Raw genomic sequence first — 18,550 nt, forward strand, 5'->3', positions numbered from 1 at the left:
AGAACCTTTTTGCTAATTAGTAGGAAGAGATTATCTGTGCTTATGCTCAGTATTTAAGGACTTATGGTGGTTTTAAGGGGGGAAGAGGCATTCTATTAAAGCATTCAATAGGACAACAATCACACGAGGAGAAAAACAGTTCAAATTCATACTCAGAAAAAGAAAGAATGAGTGCTGCTGAAACCAGTATCTGCTTTTGATACTAATAGTCCTGATTAAGACAAGCAGAATTTGATTTTCTGCCAAAATGTTTTTAAAAGCTCTGTTCCCCAAAGTGATTGCTTCACATGAATGTTTGTAATAGAAAAGGTACTGAACTGTATGAAACCCATGCACGTTTCCAAAACATGCTCGGGCAGCCCTTGGCTAACCCAGTGAAATCCAGCATTCACAACATAATCAGCATGTGTCCAGCTCCATTCTCCATGTACCCTGTCTTTTTCCAAATACCCCCCTCAGGCTGGTCCTATTGGCAGTGTCCTGATGTACTTACTATTCAGTGAAGAACCTGGCAATGCCATACTGACTAATATCTTCTCTGTTCTCCAGCAGCTGGCTCACTGCATCCTCCATGTACGTGAGGACATGTCTTTGAGCTGCAAATAAAAGACAGTAAGAAACAGAAGTTAGAATACAAGGAGCCTGCAAAGCCCAGAGCCAGACAAGCCCAGTTGTGCTGGGCTTTACACAACAAGCCAATATGCATTTGCTCCCTCAATTACAGAGTAGAGGTTTCTTTCTCCCAGATATGGATAGCAAAATTCCTAACCTAAATCCTGCTTTCCTTTCTGGCTACACAGTTAGTCATTAACAATGCTGACCCTTTTTTAGAATCCCCGGAGATTCTGGTGTTGAAGGGAGAGGATAAGAAGTTGTGAGACTGCTTCACTGGAATATGCTCACTCAGGAGGAGTTCCTGATCTGTGTTCGGAGTCACAGCCATCTTTATAAACAGATCATCGAAGACGTTTCAATAGGGCTGTTGCAAAGCTTTGGGTGTTCCCTGCCCTTCCCTCTTTACCAAAGCCAAGTAGCTCTAAGGTTGTTCTGTAAAGGTTTTTTCCTAAAGGTGCAAATAAAAGTACATCTGTTTCCAAACAAGCATCAGTGAATGTGGCAGGTGGGGAACAGGTCTCAATGCCAAGAGAGATTTATATTGCTCAACAGTCAGTCTCAAATTACTGCCTAGGCCAAACACGAAGGAATTTCAGAAGTGGTGGATCTGCCACTACCCAACCACAGAGTGCCACTTGCTTTATAAGACTCCTGAGTAAAGACAGTTCAGTAAAACACAAACTGTTTTGCTGCTTCTGTAGGGGCAGACTCTACAAATCAAGCACTTGCCAGGGAGGAAGCAGCACAGATTTGCCACTGAGCCCCTTTGATGTTTTTGGCTAGAAACCAAGTTGGAGCAACAAAGAGCCGAGTCTGAGGTGATGTGCCAGCACCAAGCAGTAGACTTTCCAAATCTACAAGTTCAGTGATCAGAAGGCAAGTTACAACGAACCCAGGAAAATCATTCCTAACCTGGAAAGCACACAAACCCTGTTCCCAAAGCACACAGCTCCATCCTAAACATGTATGCTACTGCATCTTTGCAAGTAGTGTCATGTCCTAAAAAGAGCAGGAGAAACCCCTTAGGGAATATAGGAAAGGCAAGGGCTGTTCTTGCTCCATGCCAATCTGCTCCAGACTTAGCAGCATCATCCCCTCACCAGCAACTGGCCAACCTCAGACCCACACAAATATTCTTCAAACCATTTTAATTTGTGCTTAATATCCTGGTAAGCATCAAGGCTGCACCACTTGATACACAGCATGGAAGTCCCTTTCATCTTAGTGTGGGGCAGGTGGACTTCAAGAGAGGCCCGGAAATTATTATTCCCAGTGGATACAGTGATTAAAAGTATGTATGAATATTGATTGCTATCAGGGGATTTCTCTGCCTGGAACACTTTTCAGGACAATGGTAAAATTGGTTAAGCACACCCTGGAAAATACCTTGCAGCTGATAGCAAAAAGGTTTAAAGATATTATCTGGCACTAAAAGATATAGGGTGTAGCTTTATTTAATTATTTTAATGTGAAGGAATAAATTTAATTTATGTGAGTGATTAAAGAAAAATAGCTCTGCGCACCTGTGTCCCCTGAGGGAAGAATGAGTCCTGCAGCTCAGTCATAGGCTCAAGATAGCAGCAACTGTGTAACTTTACTTCAGCCCATCTTCCTCCCTCCTCCTTATGCAGTCCATCTTACACTCAGCAATGGTGTTCCCAGGCCCCTCTTGAGCTGTCAGTGGTACCAGATCAAGCCAGGAAATCAAGCCTGGCAGACAGGTTTCCTCTCAGCCTGCACTAAACCTCTGCTAAATGGAAAAACCATTCTCAAAACTTTCTGCAGAAGTATACACTCCTTTCATAGAATAGCCCCTATCAATGAACCATATTTCTGTTATTTTGCTTCTTTAGAGTCATAAACCTCTCTCCTAAAAACCTATCGGAACAGACAGGCATGGTCCCACAGTGCTACACAGCACAGTGTAAGCTGACCTCTATAACAAATACCTTTGAATCTGCTCCTGGAGAATAAATTAACTTTCAACATAGAATTTTAGACATTTCTATCACATTTCAAAATGTACAGAAATACATATAGGTCACTAGTAAATACAGTAGCTGGTAAAAGAGTATTTCTGTTAAGCTTTTTGTTGCACAGCCTAAGGATCTGGGCAAAGAGCTTCTCTCCCTATTTCCCAGAAGGTGGGTAGAGGTGTAGGGGAGGGAAAAAATCTGTGAACAGAGAAGCTGAAAGAAAATAGCACTTGCAATCTTCTGAGAAGTCCCCTTCTTTGTCTCCTTGGCTGCTGTGCTGTTTTCCAGGTAGCACTGTTCACTCTGCCAAACCAAATTCCAGCTCTGGCTTCCTGTTCACTGACTACCCAGTTCCATGGAACAATGCAAGTAGTAAGTTTTATAACCCAACTAACTCTACCCTACACAGAAAAGTCAAACAAAATGTAATTTGCAGGCAGGTTTTAGCAGGCCAGAGAGGCAAAATAAAGTGCCAGGAGTCTGGTTATAGCAAAAGAATAGTTCCTTAATTTATACAAATGGTACTTTCCACAACAACCATTGGAACCATACAGGAACATTAACTATTTATGCAAGCATAGTCAAAAATCTGTGGGGTTCTGTGCAAAATATATGAGATGAGTCATATCTTTTAATGTTTTTTGAAAATTCAGGGATAATGATGTATTGGTATACATATTGCTCATATTTTTGAGGCCCACTTTGCAATAACAAGGCAGCAAGTCCAAATCAGAATGTAAAGCCCAAATAGTCACACCACTATGCTATTATAGCTTGTTGTCTCTAATAATTTTCTTCCTGACAGAACTCCAGAATACTGCAGCTTCCACACAGTCACTAAGTAAGCATGCCTGCCTCACTCGATAGGTGCTACTCTTTGCTCTCAGATTTAAGAACTAACAGGCAGCTTTCACAGAGGGATCTGACAGAATAAGTTCACAGAGGAGCTTTCAGGCAGGCAGCCCGTAACCTGATGTTAAGTAAATACCTTTGAGCAGAACATCTTAATTCTTATCACTAAACCACTAGCAGTGATGTTACACTTGGAGCCTCTGTCCAATCAGTAGCAACATGCACAGCACAGCTGCTCCGAAGCCGGCTCCTGCAGCACTTAAAAGAATGGCCTCCAATGGTGTTACCACCACACTCACGCGGTCACATCCTACCACCACTCACATGCCCAGTGCTTAAAATGAATTTTGGAATGAATGCACTTTTGGCTCAGAACCAAATTCAGGGCTGAGCAGTGGCTGTTCAATTCAAGCTTGGCCAGACCAAGTCACACAAATCTCCTCCAGCTTACAAGTAAAAGGCACAATGAGGATTACATCCACAGTCAATCCACAATCTCATTGAACTTCTCTACAACAGATTACACAATCACAACTAATTCCACTTAGCCATAAGAACACCAAATAATTTTGCACACATATTTAAAATAGTAAAAAGAGTCTTTTTATAAGACACCAAATTACTTGTTTCAATCTACTTGTGAGAAAAAGAATCCACTAATTTATATGTTTTATTACAAATGTGGTAAGAACAAGCATTGATATTTTGAAAGTCTTGAAGGAAAATTTAATGCAAATAATATTGCTACATGAAACAGAATACATGGACCGAAATCCTTGAACACAGAAGTTCAGGAGGAAGGAAGGAAATACATGTCACCTTTAAGTCATGATACTGCATATACGTAATGGTTTTATTATCAGCAGTGCTCAGGAATGGAGAGGATTAAGACCTTGGAATTGCCACAGTACTGTTTGCATCAGTTACATGATACTTACTTCAGCACACATTGGCAACTCCATCACGTTAACCATACTGGTTTTACATATTAGTTTCCCAGTTTGACAACTTAGATGCAATCCCCTAATGCTACATTGATGATAAGCTTCTTCTTCCAACAAGACTGAGTTTCCTAAAGACAGAGATGAAAAACTGAACATTAGTATACCAGCACACTTACCAAGAAGTGATGCTGCCTGTCATACTTGAAAGGAATAGCAAAATACGTGATGACCAGAAGATAAAATTAAAAATCACAGCAGATAATGCAAATTAAAAATAAAGTGTGCCAAATCATGGCTAGAAGTAGCTCTGCAGCGTTTAACATCCTGCTTTGCTGAGGCTGCTGAGCTTTTTGGGCTGGAAGTCAGCTTAAAGAAGACAGAAGTTTTCTATCAACCTGCACATCGGGAAGTCTTCCATCATCCCCATATCACCGTTGGCGAAGCAGAGCTCAAATCAGTCCAGCAGTTTAATTACCTAGGCAGCCTCATCTCCTCTGATGGTAAGATTGATGGAGAGATAGACAACAGGTTAGCAAAGGCATATAGTGCCTTCGGAAAGCTTCATAAAAGAGTTTAGTGAAATAAACACCTGAAGAAAAGTACAAAGATCAGTGTTTACAGAGCCATAGTGCTGTCTACTCTTTTATATGGATCCGAATCATGGGTCATCTACCGCCACCACCTGCGACTCCTAGAATGCTTCCACCAACGCCGTCTCCGTACAATCCTAAACATCCACTGGTCAGATTATGTGACCAATACATCTGTTCTAGAACAAGCAGCAGTCACAAGTATTGAGGCCACATTGGTGAGAACGCAGCTGCGTTGGGCAGGACACGTCTCAAGGATGAAGGACCACCGCCTCCCTAAGATCTTGCTTTATGGTGAACTTGCCACCGGCTGCCACAAGAGAGGAGCCCTGAAGAGGAGATACAAGGACTCCCTGAAACAATATCTCAGCCTTGGCCAAATTGATCTTTATCACTGGTCTACTCTGGCCTCCAATCGGGAGGTCTGGAGACACATATCTATAAAGTGTGCCAAATAACCTGAAGAAAAGGTATGATTGGAATAAATTGGTATCAGACGGTAAAAGATGTATCACATCCCTTGTTTAAAGAAGCAGCAGAACAGAGCCATACAGGTTACTTACAGAGGTAAGTTCTTATTTATAAAATTATTATCAAATCATCTATTACATTATTGCTGAACTCTTCAGGAGAGATGACTTCTTCTGGAACATGAGCTGTCTATCAAAGCAATCTGTTCTGCATGCACACAAGAGGGCTTTTAGGGCTTTTATTTTTACAGTGGGTTCATTCCTAGCATAACTGTATATGCTGAAAAGTCAGGAGTGGGAATCCCTGGAAAATAAGACCAGCTTTTATTACTTATTTGCCTCCTCCTCAATTGAAGTGCTGAAAATACAGACTACTTGATGCAATTAATATTATAATTCATTTCAGTTATCAGAAGCTCAAGAGCATAACAAGCTTTAATGTATCTGAAATATTTCTGGCATTTTTTGATCTCTGAGAGCATAAAGCAATAGCCAAATTCCCTTTCAGATTTTACTCTAAATTGGAGCTTATCTGAAGACACTACTGTATTACACACATTGGAAAGACACATCAATAGGAACACAAAATCAATTTCATGCAAATATTACCAAAACAATAATGATGCAAGAGAGAAATAGTAAGGATGCATACTTAAAGAACGAAATCACGTGAAATCTGGAAGTTTTTCCAGCATTCATAGTCTTTCAGGATGTTCTTTTTAATCTTTTCAGATATCATTAGGGTCTTAATCTCTTCAGATATTGCTAAGAAATGGCCTGAGCAAGAGAAGTATATAAACAAAATAATCAACCTAAAAGCTGTATCACTGAACAGCTGTAGTTCTGTCTAGCTTAGCACAGCTTCACAATGTAATTTCCTATTAACCCTCAAAAACAAAATCTTTTTTGAAGGACAGAACACTTAACAAAGTGCAAGTAGACCTTGTCATATCTCGTGTTGTCATACCAGAGATAACACTACAATGTGAGACATGCACTGTTATTTGGGAACGCATGCCAAGTGGCCACACAGCACAACTACACCATATTTTGTGTGTTCACTGTTTCAAACCCACTTTCAACAAAAAATTTAAGAAATGTTTCCATTTATAATTTAATCTTGACCATAACTGAAAATTTGTTTCAAACAATCAGCATATTGGTCACAAGCCATGATATTGTACTCTTTTGGTTTGTGCTTCTGGGGCTGCACACAGACTGACTTAACTGCCCAAGTCCTTCCAGCAGACACCTCCTGCACGATGTCACACAGCTGCCAGAAATCACCACCTCACCAAAGCAATCTTTGAGCTATCTTTTCTTTTGGGTGTTTTTTTTTTTTTAATCTAAACTTATGCAGTGTAATTATTAACATTGTGGAAGTAACTGTCACTCCAGCTTGTTATAAGGTATTAAGTAGCCTAATGGTTCCCTACCTATTCATACTTAGAAGGATATATGCAGAAGGACTGTGTACTCTCCAGTTCTGGAACTCTACATAGGTCAGGATCAGATTTCACCTGTACCTTTCAAGTTAAGATGGAAGTCCTGTGGTGTAACAGCAGCTTTGGGGATGAAACCTCCATCTTTTGGAGGTCTAAGAGTCTAAGAGTATTCAAATTTAACTAATATTTCTATAAGCAAACTCTCACATATCAGTGGGGAAATAATTTCATCTTCCACATTACAGTTCTATCTGTACAACAGAACAAGAAAAAAAAAAGGCATTCTCTTCTCTTTTTTCAGACCATGAGTTCTTTCAGCCAGACTGCTTCATAGAAGCTCATCAAATTTCCTGCTGCTAGGAGGAGACTCAGTGTCAGCTGAGATATCTGGATAAAAATGTAGCCTATACATTGATTATGCTGTTAAAGAAAACAATTGTACTTGGACTTTCCAGCTCAATATTTCTTAAGACTGTTCACAAGAAGAGTACATCCCAGGCATCTGTAAAGTTTCTACACAACTGAAGTTCTCTGTTGGGAGCTACTCAGTTTTGTAAATGCACAAATGTTCTTTCTAACCATTGAAGCCTGAGACCTTCTATGAGAGGTGAGGAAACACAACCATGTTTCTCGCACTTAATAGTCCCATGCTTTACTAGGCACTTCCCTAGCAGAGTATTTGCATTCTTACGTGCCTTATATCAGCAAAGGAAGAAAAGAAAGCACATCCTGGAGTCGGGAAGTAGAGAAGAGGAGAATACAGAGAAAAATAAAAGTTCTGAAATATGCAATACTCTACTGCTTTTCCTCCCTAGCACAACAGGGTAGTGAGGAAGGAATACAATTTAAAGCTTCAGAAGACAGCTGCATGAGCAGAACAATACACTAAGGGCTCCATTGCCTGCTACAAATAACTCAGCAATCATCAGTTATTAAACCATAATGAGGAAAGTATGAAAAAGTGTCTCAAATATGCTTCATTTGGCCTGCTGTAGTTCCAGTCTCATCCATCAAATGAGAAACACATTTTCATCACTATGCCCAAACAATAACTGTTGTTTATTCAGTGAAAATACTGTTTAAATGTTACAATATCATCTTCACTGTAGCCTTCCTACCACCTCTGCAGACCTCATCTCCTTTCCTATTGAGTGAGTATTGGTCATCTCTTTTCTTCTACACAATGTCTCATAATCATTGTGGCATGAGATGTTGCCCTGATTTTTATTTTCCAGGAGCTCTGGCATACCAAAGCTTTGCAAATATTTTTCATCTTAACTGAATGCTTAATTCTCTCCCTCTTCACTTCTATTTTAACTCACAACTGCTTTTATTTCCCTCTTAGCACTCTACCTGGATGTGGAAGAATCATCTCAAATGGAGGAAAAAAAAGGGGAAAAAGAGTAATGCACCAAGTAGTATGTTAGGTTATTTTGTCTGCTCAATTTATGTGTTGGCCTGTTTTTGATACTGAAAAAGGGAAAAGAGGAAAAAGAGGTTAGGTGAAGTTTGCCCATGCTTGGTCAGAAAAGTGACGTCTGATCTGGGAGACACAGAGAATAACTTATGTGGCAGCCTAGGGCAACAGAACTTCAGAATGAAATTATAGAAAGTGAAAGTTATCACAGTTGCTTACAATCCCACTTCAGACAACTATATTAACAAGGCTTCGAGGCACACAATAGAACAAATTCAAATAATGGTGATTTCAGAATGCCAGGTCCATGTAGAAAACATAAAGGCAACTTCAAAAAACACATGGAGAGGTACGTTTATTTAGAGGGGAGGGGGAGCTTGGGGTTTGGTTCTTTGTTTTTTAACCACTTTCCTGCAGCTAATACACAATGCTTTGCTTAGGATCTGTGAGCAGTTTGGTAAGTTACAAAGTCTCACAAAGACAGAAGCATTGTTATTGGTAATACTTACAGCTAATACAACACCATCAGGTAGCAAACACTTTTTCCTCTCTAATAGACAACAGATATTGCAATCTAAACTAGAAGGTCATACCAAGTGATGAACCGAACAGACTCTTATACAAGTTATTCCTCAACACACATGCATCTTTTTCTGACCCTGATATCAGAATAATTTAGAAGGTTGTACAAAATGAAAAAGTCATTCCAAATCAGCATGTGGAACAAAGATAAAAGGAGGCTCATTTAAGTGACTAGTAAAGCTGCTTGCACCTAGCAATCTTTCACATCTCTTAGAAGTCTCATTTCTCAACTTCAGATGTGAAACAGAAAACTGATTTATTCTTACATTTTAAGAATTTTTAGTCTGCTTCCTAGATCATTTTGAGTGATTCAATCCTTACTGACAAGTTTCAAGTGCCTATTTCATTAAAAACAATTAAATGAACCTAAAACCAACTTGGCTTATTAGAAAAAAATAAAAGAAATTTTGCAAATTTCAACCTAGAGCAACTCTGGAAAAGTTATGAACCTCTCTTTTAATGTGTAGGTTGAAATGCTGATGTAGTGTGATGGAGTAGCACAAAACCAAAGGGTGTATCTGCATGGAACTGTGATACTGTTCTCAAACACCTGAACTAGTTCCAGAACTGAAATCAGTAATAAGAGCTTCAGCAAAGTGAGTCTCATGAGAATCACCCCAAATTGAGCACTAAACCAACCTATTTCTGCCCTGAGTTTCCCTGACACACAATAGCACTGCAGTTATGTAGGTATGCAGAGTACCCTAACCACAGCCAACCAGTAACAGCACAATGAGATTCTACTCCAAGGTAAATTAGATCATTCATTCCTTTGCTTAAAGAATTCATTTCTCTTTATTGCTAAGATATGCTTTGAAATACAGTGGGACCCCTCCTCTTAGACACTATTGCTAGGCTAAACAAGCCAAGCTCTTTTAGTCTGGTCCCTGCAAGACAGGTTTTCCATTTACTGTAAGCCAGCAGTGTTTCTCTGCTCTTGTTCCATTTTGACTTACCAGAGACAGCAAAATCATGATGGAACAAGTAGCACAAACCAATCCATTCAATTTCTGACCGGTCCTTGTACAAGAAAGGCACAATTAATTATGCACACTTTTAAAAGAGTTATTACCAAACAGCCTCTTGGGCCTAGAAAGCAATGGCTGAAGAGTTTCACTTCACAAATACTCTCTTGAACACATTCCAAATGCTTACTTCTTGTAATTCATCTCCTCTTTAGTGATTAAATGAAGTCATACTGACTTTATTCCATCCTAATTATTTTTATTTGACACAATAATACCAAATCACTTTGCCTCACAGTTTCCTGGAACATGAAACAGTTACAGCGAGCTTAAATGGGTGTAGTCTTCAATGGAGTGGCTGCCTCACAGGTTAAAAGATTTTCATTTTATGTGGGAAATACTACCAACACTACGCTATTTCAGAACAGAAGCCGACATTCAAACCATCTCCCTGCACTCCTTCCTGTGTAGGGAAACGAGCACAAAATACGGATGCTCACAGAGATCCGGGAGCAGAACAGGTTGGCAGTGGGTGAAATGAGGCTCCAGCCTGTCACAGGGTAGCTTAACACTGCTTGCCACCACTGACACCGTGGAACGGGACAGGGGAGGAGACCGCAGCTCACTTCCCTCCGGCCGGCGCTGTTTTCACAGAAGCCACACCTCAGGGCACCGGAGGGATGCTCCCTATGCCCAAGAGAGCTCCGCAGCTCTCCCTCCTCCGGGAGTACCCGGAGAAGCAGCGTCCTACAACACCGACCTGTAACCCCCCACTGCTGCCCCCTCTCCAGCCGAGAAGGCGAACACGGAGCCACTGCGACCCCCTCCCCCCAGCCCGGCCCAGCCTGGGGCGGCTCGCCGCAGTCCCCGGGAGGGCCGGGCCGGGCCGGGCCGCAACCACTCCGGCCCCGCCGCGCCCTCCCCGGGCCGGGCCGGGCCGGGCCGTAGCACACCGGGGGAAGGAGCCCTCACGGCCCCGCTTCCCCGCCCTGCTCCTCACCCAGGTACTCAGGTCCGGGCAGCGAGAGCCGGTCGGGGCTCAGCATCCTCCTCCTGCTCCTGCTCCTGCTCCTCCCGCCGCCGCTCCTTCCCAGCTTCCGCCCGTTTCCAAGGCGCCCGACGCTCCCGGCGCTGCTCGGCCGCTCGCCCCGGCTGGGAACACGCCCTTCGCCGCCACCGTTCCGGCCCAAATCCGCCCCCGCCCGGCCTCAGTCCCCTCCCGCCGTCCCCGGGCTGTCTGTGCGGCCACAGGGGCTGGGGCAGGGGTGGGAGCCCCGAGAGACCTCGTGGGAAGGGTCTCTGGGAGGAGCATGGTGACATGGCCTTGGGGAAGGGGCTGTGGGGAGCATGGCGGCCAGGCTGTGAGGAGGAGGCGGTGGGGGCAATGCCGGGGCAGCTGCTCCAGGGCCGAGGGGCACCTCAGAGGGAGAAGAGCGAGTCAAGCTGAAGAACCGAAATGGCAAGAGGAGTGTAAAGTCATTCTGGTTAGATTTAGGTTGGAAATCAGAAGGTGTCTACTGCCAGGGGCTATTAGCACTACGGCTCTGGGGGAAAGACCTTAATTTGAAGGTGAATTGTAATAACTTCAAATCATAGAATCACAGAATATGCTGAGTTGGAAGGAACTCGTCAGGATTATCGAGTCCAACTCCTGGCCCTGCACAGGACACCCCATGTGCTTGAGAGTGTTGTCCAAACGTTTCTTGAACTCAGCCAGGCTTGGTGCTGTGACCACTTTGCTGGGTTAATGAACTAATGAAGTTCACTGTGTAGCAACCTTGTCTCAGAGTGCAGGGACTGACAGGGTGACTAAAGAGATCCTTTACAGTTGTGTCCTTCTGTCCATACCACTACCGTGCTGGAATTTTTGCAACCCTTGTGCTCAGGAGAGGGACTTATGGGGAACAGGAATTGTCCCTGCTGTACATGCAAGTAAAAACGAGCAGCAAAGTCCTGAGCCACAGGGTTCTTTTGGTTTTTGTCTGAAAGCTTGTCTGGGAATGGCCTTTGTCCCAGGAATGTGGGAGAGGCAGAGCTCTTCATATGGCTGGAAGCAAGCCTGCTGGGCTCCTCTTTCCCAGAAGTGGATGGGGATAAAATTCCCAAATTACTTTGCAGTTTCTTCCATCACCATTAGAAAAATACCAGCCCAAGATGTAATCCTGGGAATTAAAAAAAAAAAAAAAGGGAGGGGGCTGGAAGAGTTGTCTATGTTTTTAATGACAAATGCAAAGGAACAGAAATTAAATTAACCACTTGTACAAGCATATAACCTACCTTTATTCCACTGGAGGAAAGAGCTGAAGGTGACTATTGGTAACTCAGCTTTAATCTATACTCAAAGAAACCACAGTTAAAAAGGGCAAACAGGATGTTATAACTTAACTATTAATATCCCCCACAAAATTATCTGGACCACTTCTCTTTGTTCTGTCTTTAAAAGCATATGGCTTAGATACACATATTTCAAGGATGGGCAGAGAGAATAATTTAGGAAGTAGACAATGAGACACTCCAGCATGAAGAATGACTGGAAAAATGTAAGACTGTCTTAAAAAGGCTAAGCATAACATATGAAATGATGCTATCTAAAATTATTTTTGCTACAATGAAACTCATTCAGAATTCCAATGTGTTCAGTTTTGCAGTTTGTGATAAGCCATAAATTTAAGGATAGGATTTTTTAAATAATAGATACAATTAGATCATAGAATACATTGACACAAGATATTTTTGAGGCCAGGAATTCAGCAGAATTTAGAAAGGAAGTAGATATACTCAAGCAGAATGAGAAAACAAAGTATTATGTTATTACGCATAAAAGCATAGGGAAAAAAAGAACACATCTGTAGGTACACAAAGTATCCTACTTCATGATGAAGCCAATTATCTGACTAGTGGGGTTTTTGAAAATATTTTTCCTAACATGATATCTATCCTATAACTGCACAGTTTAGGGTTTCTAGAGCTTTTCAGTGAGGTATCTGGTTCTAGGCCACTGTTGGAGAGGAGAAATGGAATTTGATAGACTTCTTGTGATCACTATATTCAAGAGCACACTTCCTGCACTAGCATCAAGATTTCTCTTTTCACAAGCAGTCATTTATCATTGTCCAGGCAGTTTCAGTGGTGTTCAAAAGCCAAATCTAAAAACCTTTTCCATAATGCTGGTCAGCTGAGCTGGTAGGAGCCTTCCATAGATTGTGTTTCTTTTATGTTGTTTAAACCATTTCTGTAATCCACAATTTATCCTTGATCAGTATCCGGAGCACTGATTTACAAGAGGCCTTTAAAGTCCAATTTTAAATACTACATTCCAATATCCCTCCAGTTTCTGGGTTTTTTTTTCACTTGTTACTCTTTGGTCTCTAAGGGTTAGACTTTGCTATTTCCTTCAGACAGCTAAGGGAAACCTTTTGGACACTGATCCCATTTGTGGTTTTAATAACGATACGTTTCAGTAGTAGTGGCGCCTGACTGTTAACGACTCAAAGAAAACTATATAAAAACAAGATGTCATTTCTGGAGCCATTTATAGACTTCCCTGTTTACTATTATTTCTCTTTGGGCTTGCCAGAGCCAGGATTAGGTGATGTAACAGATCAGCTGCAGCACTCACCTGCTCTCTCACACTCATGACCTGAAAAGGGAGAAATGCTGCCAGCCTGGCCATAGGTATTAAGTTTGTTTTCCCATCTTGACTTTAGAACCCTAGACTAGTGCATTTTAACAAATTGAGAAGGCTTTTCTGGGTCACTGGAAACCACCTGCAAGTTTAACATCTGCCCCCAGAGGGGCACATCTAACAAGGGCTTAATGTTCTTTTGGACCCAGCTGGAGGAATGACAGTGCAAAAATGTATTTTTCTCTGTCACAACTCCCTAGTAGATTATCAGTGGTATAGGTCTCACTTTAGGGGAAGCCTATGGAGCACACTTTTGTCATCTACCCTTACATGTCTTCAATTGCTGGATTTTGTCTACCAGGGACATATGAGTGGCCGAGTCAGTCATTCAGTGAGGATCAGTTGGACCACATTGATACATTCTATGCATGCCCTCTTTCAGAGTTAATGTGACCTCGATTTAATTTGGCTTAATTCACTTTGTGGTTTAAGTAGCCTTCTAGAAATCATACTTTAAGTACATTAGGCTAACTTAGTTATGTAAGAGTCCATGTGACCACAAGTTTGAAAATAGTCAGTGGTGTAGTTTAAATTATATAATGAAAGAAAATGTCTTGACTATGTTAAGGTGTATGGACTGAAGAACTCCTTTCTGTGTCAGTTTTATAAGTGTTTCTCAGCAACTTAGCTTAAATTGGATTTCTATTTTCCTCCAGTCCCACATACTTTGCCCCCACTATGTTCGTTGCTTAGCTTACTCTTCACTGTTTTTATGTTCATCTTCTTAAGTGATACTATCAATGCTGAATTGAAATATTTTCTTTTTATTGGACAAAGTTCTGCTGAGAAACAGCTCCTCTTTCAGAGAGAGTATTATATAGAATAATAAACAGGACTAGATATCAAGCAAAAAATTCCAAAGGAAATGCCTAGTTTTAAACAGATTGAGTCATTTTGTCTGGCTTCTAATAATTTTCTTGGAATGAAATGTTTCATTTGCTTAGAACTTGAACAATATTGCTAAAGTAGTTACAATAAAGCCTAGACATATTAGAGGACACAAACTTCCTTTTTTTTTTTTTCAGGTGACAGTTGGAAATGCTGTTGCTTTAAGTATTACAACTACAACGTACAAAGAACTAGGCTGTGGGCAGTCTTCAGTACTGTTCCATCTAACTTCTATGAAATCAATGTAAGATGAATTTTCATTTCACTATGAAATTGTCTCTAGCCTTTCTTGTTCATCCTTTGAGTGTCCAAAGCCTGGTCCTATTTTAGAACAGTTAGCTAAGAGTCTGTCTTGTGCAGAACTCAGCTTTTCTGAGTTTGGTTGTGCTTTGTATTCTTTGGGGCTTCCCACATATTTTTCAGATCAGCTTTACCTCGAATATAATACTTAATAAAATTGCACGTGTGATAACAAAAAGACACGTGAAAACCACATCATACTGAGAGGAGAAAAACATTGACTTAAACAACTGTCAATCTTTTTTGATAATCTATTATTTTGGGCACCATGGCAGAGATAAGTTTTGAGGAAAGATCTGAAGAAATGGAGAATAAGATCTTCATATGCTATTATTTATGTAAATTATTGGAAATCTTATAAGTGAAATTAGGATTCTGTTATGTAAGACCTTTTAAAAATCAATGGCACTGAAGATTGAATTATGAGTCAGTTGCAAACCCATAAAAATGTCTCATTAAATTTTTTACTTACTAATCATTTATACAGATTATGACCAAACTCACTAAACACATGCACTAAAAATAAGATTATTTTAAATGAAAAGGTCAGCCAAAATCACAATGAAATTATGTGATGAAATCCATATTTTTATATTGTTGATTCCTCAGGAGACATTTACAGAGAAAGATCCAGTACTTTTAGTGCTTAGTCTTATCTGAGCTTTCTCAAGCTGAATGAACTGTTTATCTGGTTCACATACAGCACAGTGGTTTTGCCCAACAAATAAATGAATAATTTTCCTCTAATAATGCAGTATTAATATTAGTTTACCTCTTCAGGTAAAACCTAGACAAACAGATAGGACTTATATTGTTGTTTAAGATTAATAGGCATTAGAGAAATAAGATGCACAAAGTTTGTCACTCCTAACATCTGTCACAGGATGAATTCTGGAAACAACTCTGTGTTTTCCAGCTAGTAATAGGACATGATAACAGCAGCAGCTGTCTTAAGTAGCCAGCATTTGTACCATTACAGAGCTTAAACATGACACCTGTAATTGTACCTGGAAGTCTTAAGTTAAGAATATACTTAACTGGTAAGATGTCATAAGCATACAGGAAACTGTGCTGTGAACATTATACCATCACTGATTTACTAGGTTAGCTGCATTTTAATCTGGATTGCTGAAATTTTATTTTCCCTGTTGAAATCATGGACAGAAAGGATGTAAATAGCGATCTGATCTAATTTTGAGATCTGTCTATATTGATGAACTTTATGTTCACCTAATGATTTAGGTCTAACCAAGCTCCAAGATCCTTGTATTTTAAATACAAGTTGTTGGGAAAAAAAGCCCTTGAAATATTCTTCTACTCCTCAGTCATAGGAGTATTTTTGAATTCTGGGTGATCTGCTTAAGAGAAGAGGAAATAGTATTATGACAGGCTCTATGGCTCATGGAGGCCACATCTCCATTTTAAAATCAGAGGTAGCTGTAAGTTGTATAATAGATTCCTGGTGTGTATTAAATGCACTGTCCAAATTCTAGTTGATTTTGAGCTTAGTGTTAGCAAGCAAAGTTAGCTTTTTTGTAACAGCAAACTCTTGAAAGATTCTACTTCAGTTTTTGTTCCCATTATCTCACCAGGAAGGAAAGGACAACATCTTTAAAAGTACTTAAGTACCAAGTGAGTGACCCTTCTCTGTTGGAATGCCGCCCCACTAATGATGCAGAGAAGAAAAACAGCCATTTCTGGCAGAGTTTGCAGGATCTCTCATGCCAAACAAAAAAAAGTCTAAAATGGTTGGTAAAAATAAATATCGCTATGAAATTCTGGTATGGGAGGCATTTTTAACAGCCAAGGCTTAGCTCATCCTGGGGGGTAACCCAAAAAGGCCTGCAATTTTCGTTCTTTATTTCTGCTTATCAAATGTTCCTTGCAAACTTGCGCTGCCAGAGTCTGTTATCCATTAGACAAGGTGTTTGTGTGAGAAAATTATAGTAAGTAAAGGCTTTGTATGTGCACAAGAGAGTAAGCAAATCTAAGTGGGAGTGCCTATTGTCTGGGGATGAAATCAAGTAGTAACTCTGATGGCTGTACGGGCCAGCTCTTATGGGAAATTTCAGTACATAATTTTCTGTGTGCAGAATAGAGATTTAGCACATGCAAAATGCTCTGAAAGTATTCTGTCTTATAACATATACATGGAAATTCAAATGATGGAATCAAGGGGGAAAAAAAACAGAAGAAAGAATATCAGATTCATTAAAACTGTGGAATTCTTCAAAACAATTATTAGTTCTGTTTGTTAGCTACACAAGAGGGCTTTTGGAAGACAGCACTGTGGAACCCTGCTGCTTTGCAGGAGCTGCAGTCAGAATTTTTTTCAGTGAAAGAACACATCAGTATCCTGGTCATTCACTCCATAATATAAGAGGACACAGTGATGAATGTTTTTTTCTTTCTGCTATACAATACTCCAGGTGTTTTTAACAGTAAGATCTTTGTGGATTCACTAGAAGTGAAGATAGAGACCAAGGATAATATAATGTTAGGAAGAGAACTTGAGGAGTAGAGGATGAGAGATGGAAAGGGTAGTATGCAAACAACTTACCGAGAAAGAAGATAAGCCATATGAAACTGAAACACTAAATGAAGATTATGGCAATTAATTCTAAACTAGAGGGAACATGGAACATCTTTCAGAATATAGTAGAAAATTAGGACCTAATTAAGTTTTATCTGAGGAATGTTTTTAAATTTCTCTTTGGATTTGTTAACTTTATCATTCTAGTTTCTATAGCACAGCAAAATAGATCAGCCATTCTGCCCTTAAATCTGATAATAGCTTGTTAGATAGTAAAAATATGTCCTTAAGATTCTAACTTTATATGTTAAACTTTAGACCGCGTTAGAGAGGAAGAGTTGTTCCTTGAGTACATAAAGTTTACATGTGGGTCACAGTTTCTCTCAAATTCTGTGACTAGAGCCCATTTCTGAAATTTCCTAAGCATACTCAGTGTGCTTTAAGTTATATGAAACGGAAACGACAGAAACCTGCGGCCTCTGTGACAAGGTTTTCCCTGAGCATTAAAAGTGTTGGTTTTTGTGCGCTGAAGTTTCTGACAGAGTTTCCAGCAACTCTGCTGATCTAGCATGAAGCATAAATGAAAATGCAACACACAAACCTTTAAACTCTTAGAATGCTAATGTTATGTTAATGCATTAAGTATCCTAAAATCCCAAAATTGCAATGGTATGGACACAAGTATATGTGACTAGGAGGGAGGTTGGATGTGTGTGCATATGCATGGGTGACTCATGTGGAGGGGGTGAGCAACTCTGGATCTTGCTCCCACCTGTTCCTTTGTTCAGGTCTCACCTAGTGCTGGTAAGGAGCAATTAATTTGTTCCCTCATTCACATTTATCAAGAGCTAATATGACAGAGGGAGAGGTGTTAAGAGATATCTCTGATTCAGGCACCTGATAGGAAAGCACATGGTTGACATCTTATCAGAAAGACTCAAGGGTTATATCTCGTGTGTGCTGGTGGTACTTGCCAAAACCATCATGCCAGTGAAGTATTGGAAGTGAATCATCTTCAAGGAAGAAAACTATCTGTCTGTTTACATTTTTACATCTATAGTTGCAGAGCTTCTGCAAACAAGAAAGGTTTGTGAGCTGAGGGGAAGATACATTTATGTCTTTCGCATCTATTCCCATGACTACTTGCTTCTTTTACAGGCCCAATTCATGTATTCTAGGCTTTTAAGAAAGGAAAACTCAGCCCATCAGAGATATTCCACATACCAAGACATAAGGTCACCTTTCTTTCTGATTGCGTGATTGATTTTTACCACAAACTTCTTATCTG

At 40.4% G+C, this 18,550-nt stretch overlaps 2 protein-coding genes across 2 annotated transcripts in view; one reads left to right on the forward strand and one right to left on the reverse strand.

The window, feature by feature from the left end:
* The window catches only part of CUNH11orf49 (chromosome unknown C11orf49 homolog), an 82,551-nt gene extending 71,506 nt beyond the window's left edge, over nt 1-11,045 (reverse strand). The window contains exons 1-2 of the mRNA XM_027705507.1: nt 10,857-11,045; nt 494-596 (exon numbers count right to left, since the gene is read on the reverse strand). Of these exons, the coding sequence (XP_027561308.1) occupies nt 494-596; nt 10,857-10,902 (149 nt within the window). The 5' untranslated portion in view covers nt 10,903-11,045. The remainder of the gene's footprint in view (nt 1-493; nt 597-10,856) is intronic.
* Nucleotides 11,046-11,056: 11 nt separating this feature from the next.
* The window catches only part of LRP4 (LDL receptor related protein 4), a 96,255-nt gene continuing 88,761 nt past the window's right edge, over nt 11,057-18,550 (forward strand). The window contains exons 1-2 of the mRNA XM_027705486.1: nt 11,057-11,169; nt 14,567-14,673. The gene's annotated coding sequence lies outside the window, so the exon portion shown is untranslated. The remainder of the gene's footprint in view (nt 11,170-14,566; nt 14,674-18,550) is intronic.

Source organism: Neopelma chrysocephalum, unplaced genomic scaffold, assembly GCF_003984885.1.
Source record: "Neopelma chrysocephalum unplaced genomic scaffold, ASM398488v2 Primary Assembly neopelma1_24, whole genome shotgun sequence".
NCBI classification, from domain to species: Eukaryota; Metazoa; Chordata; class Aves; order Passeriformes; family Pipridae; genus Neopelma; species Neopelma chrysocephalum.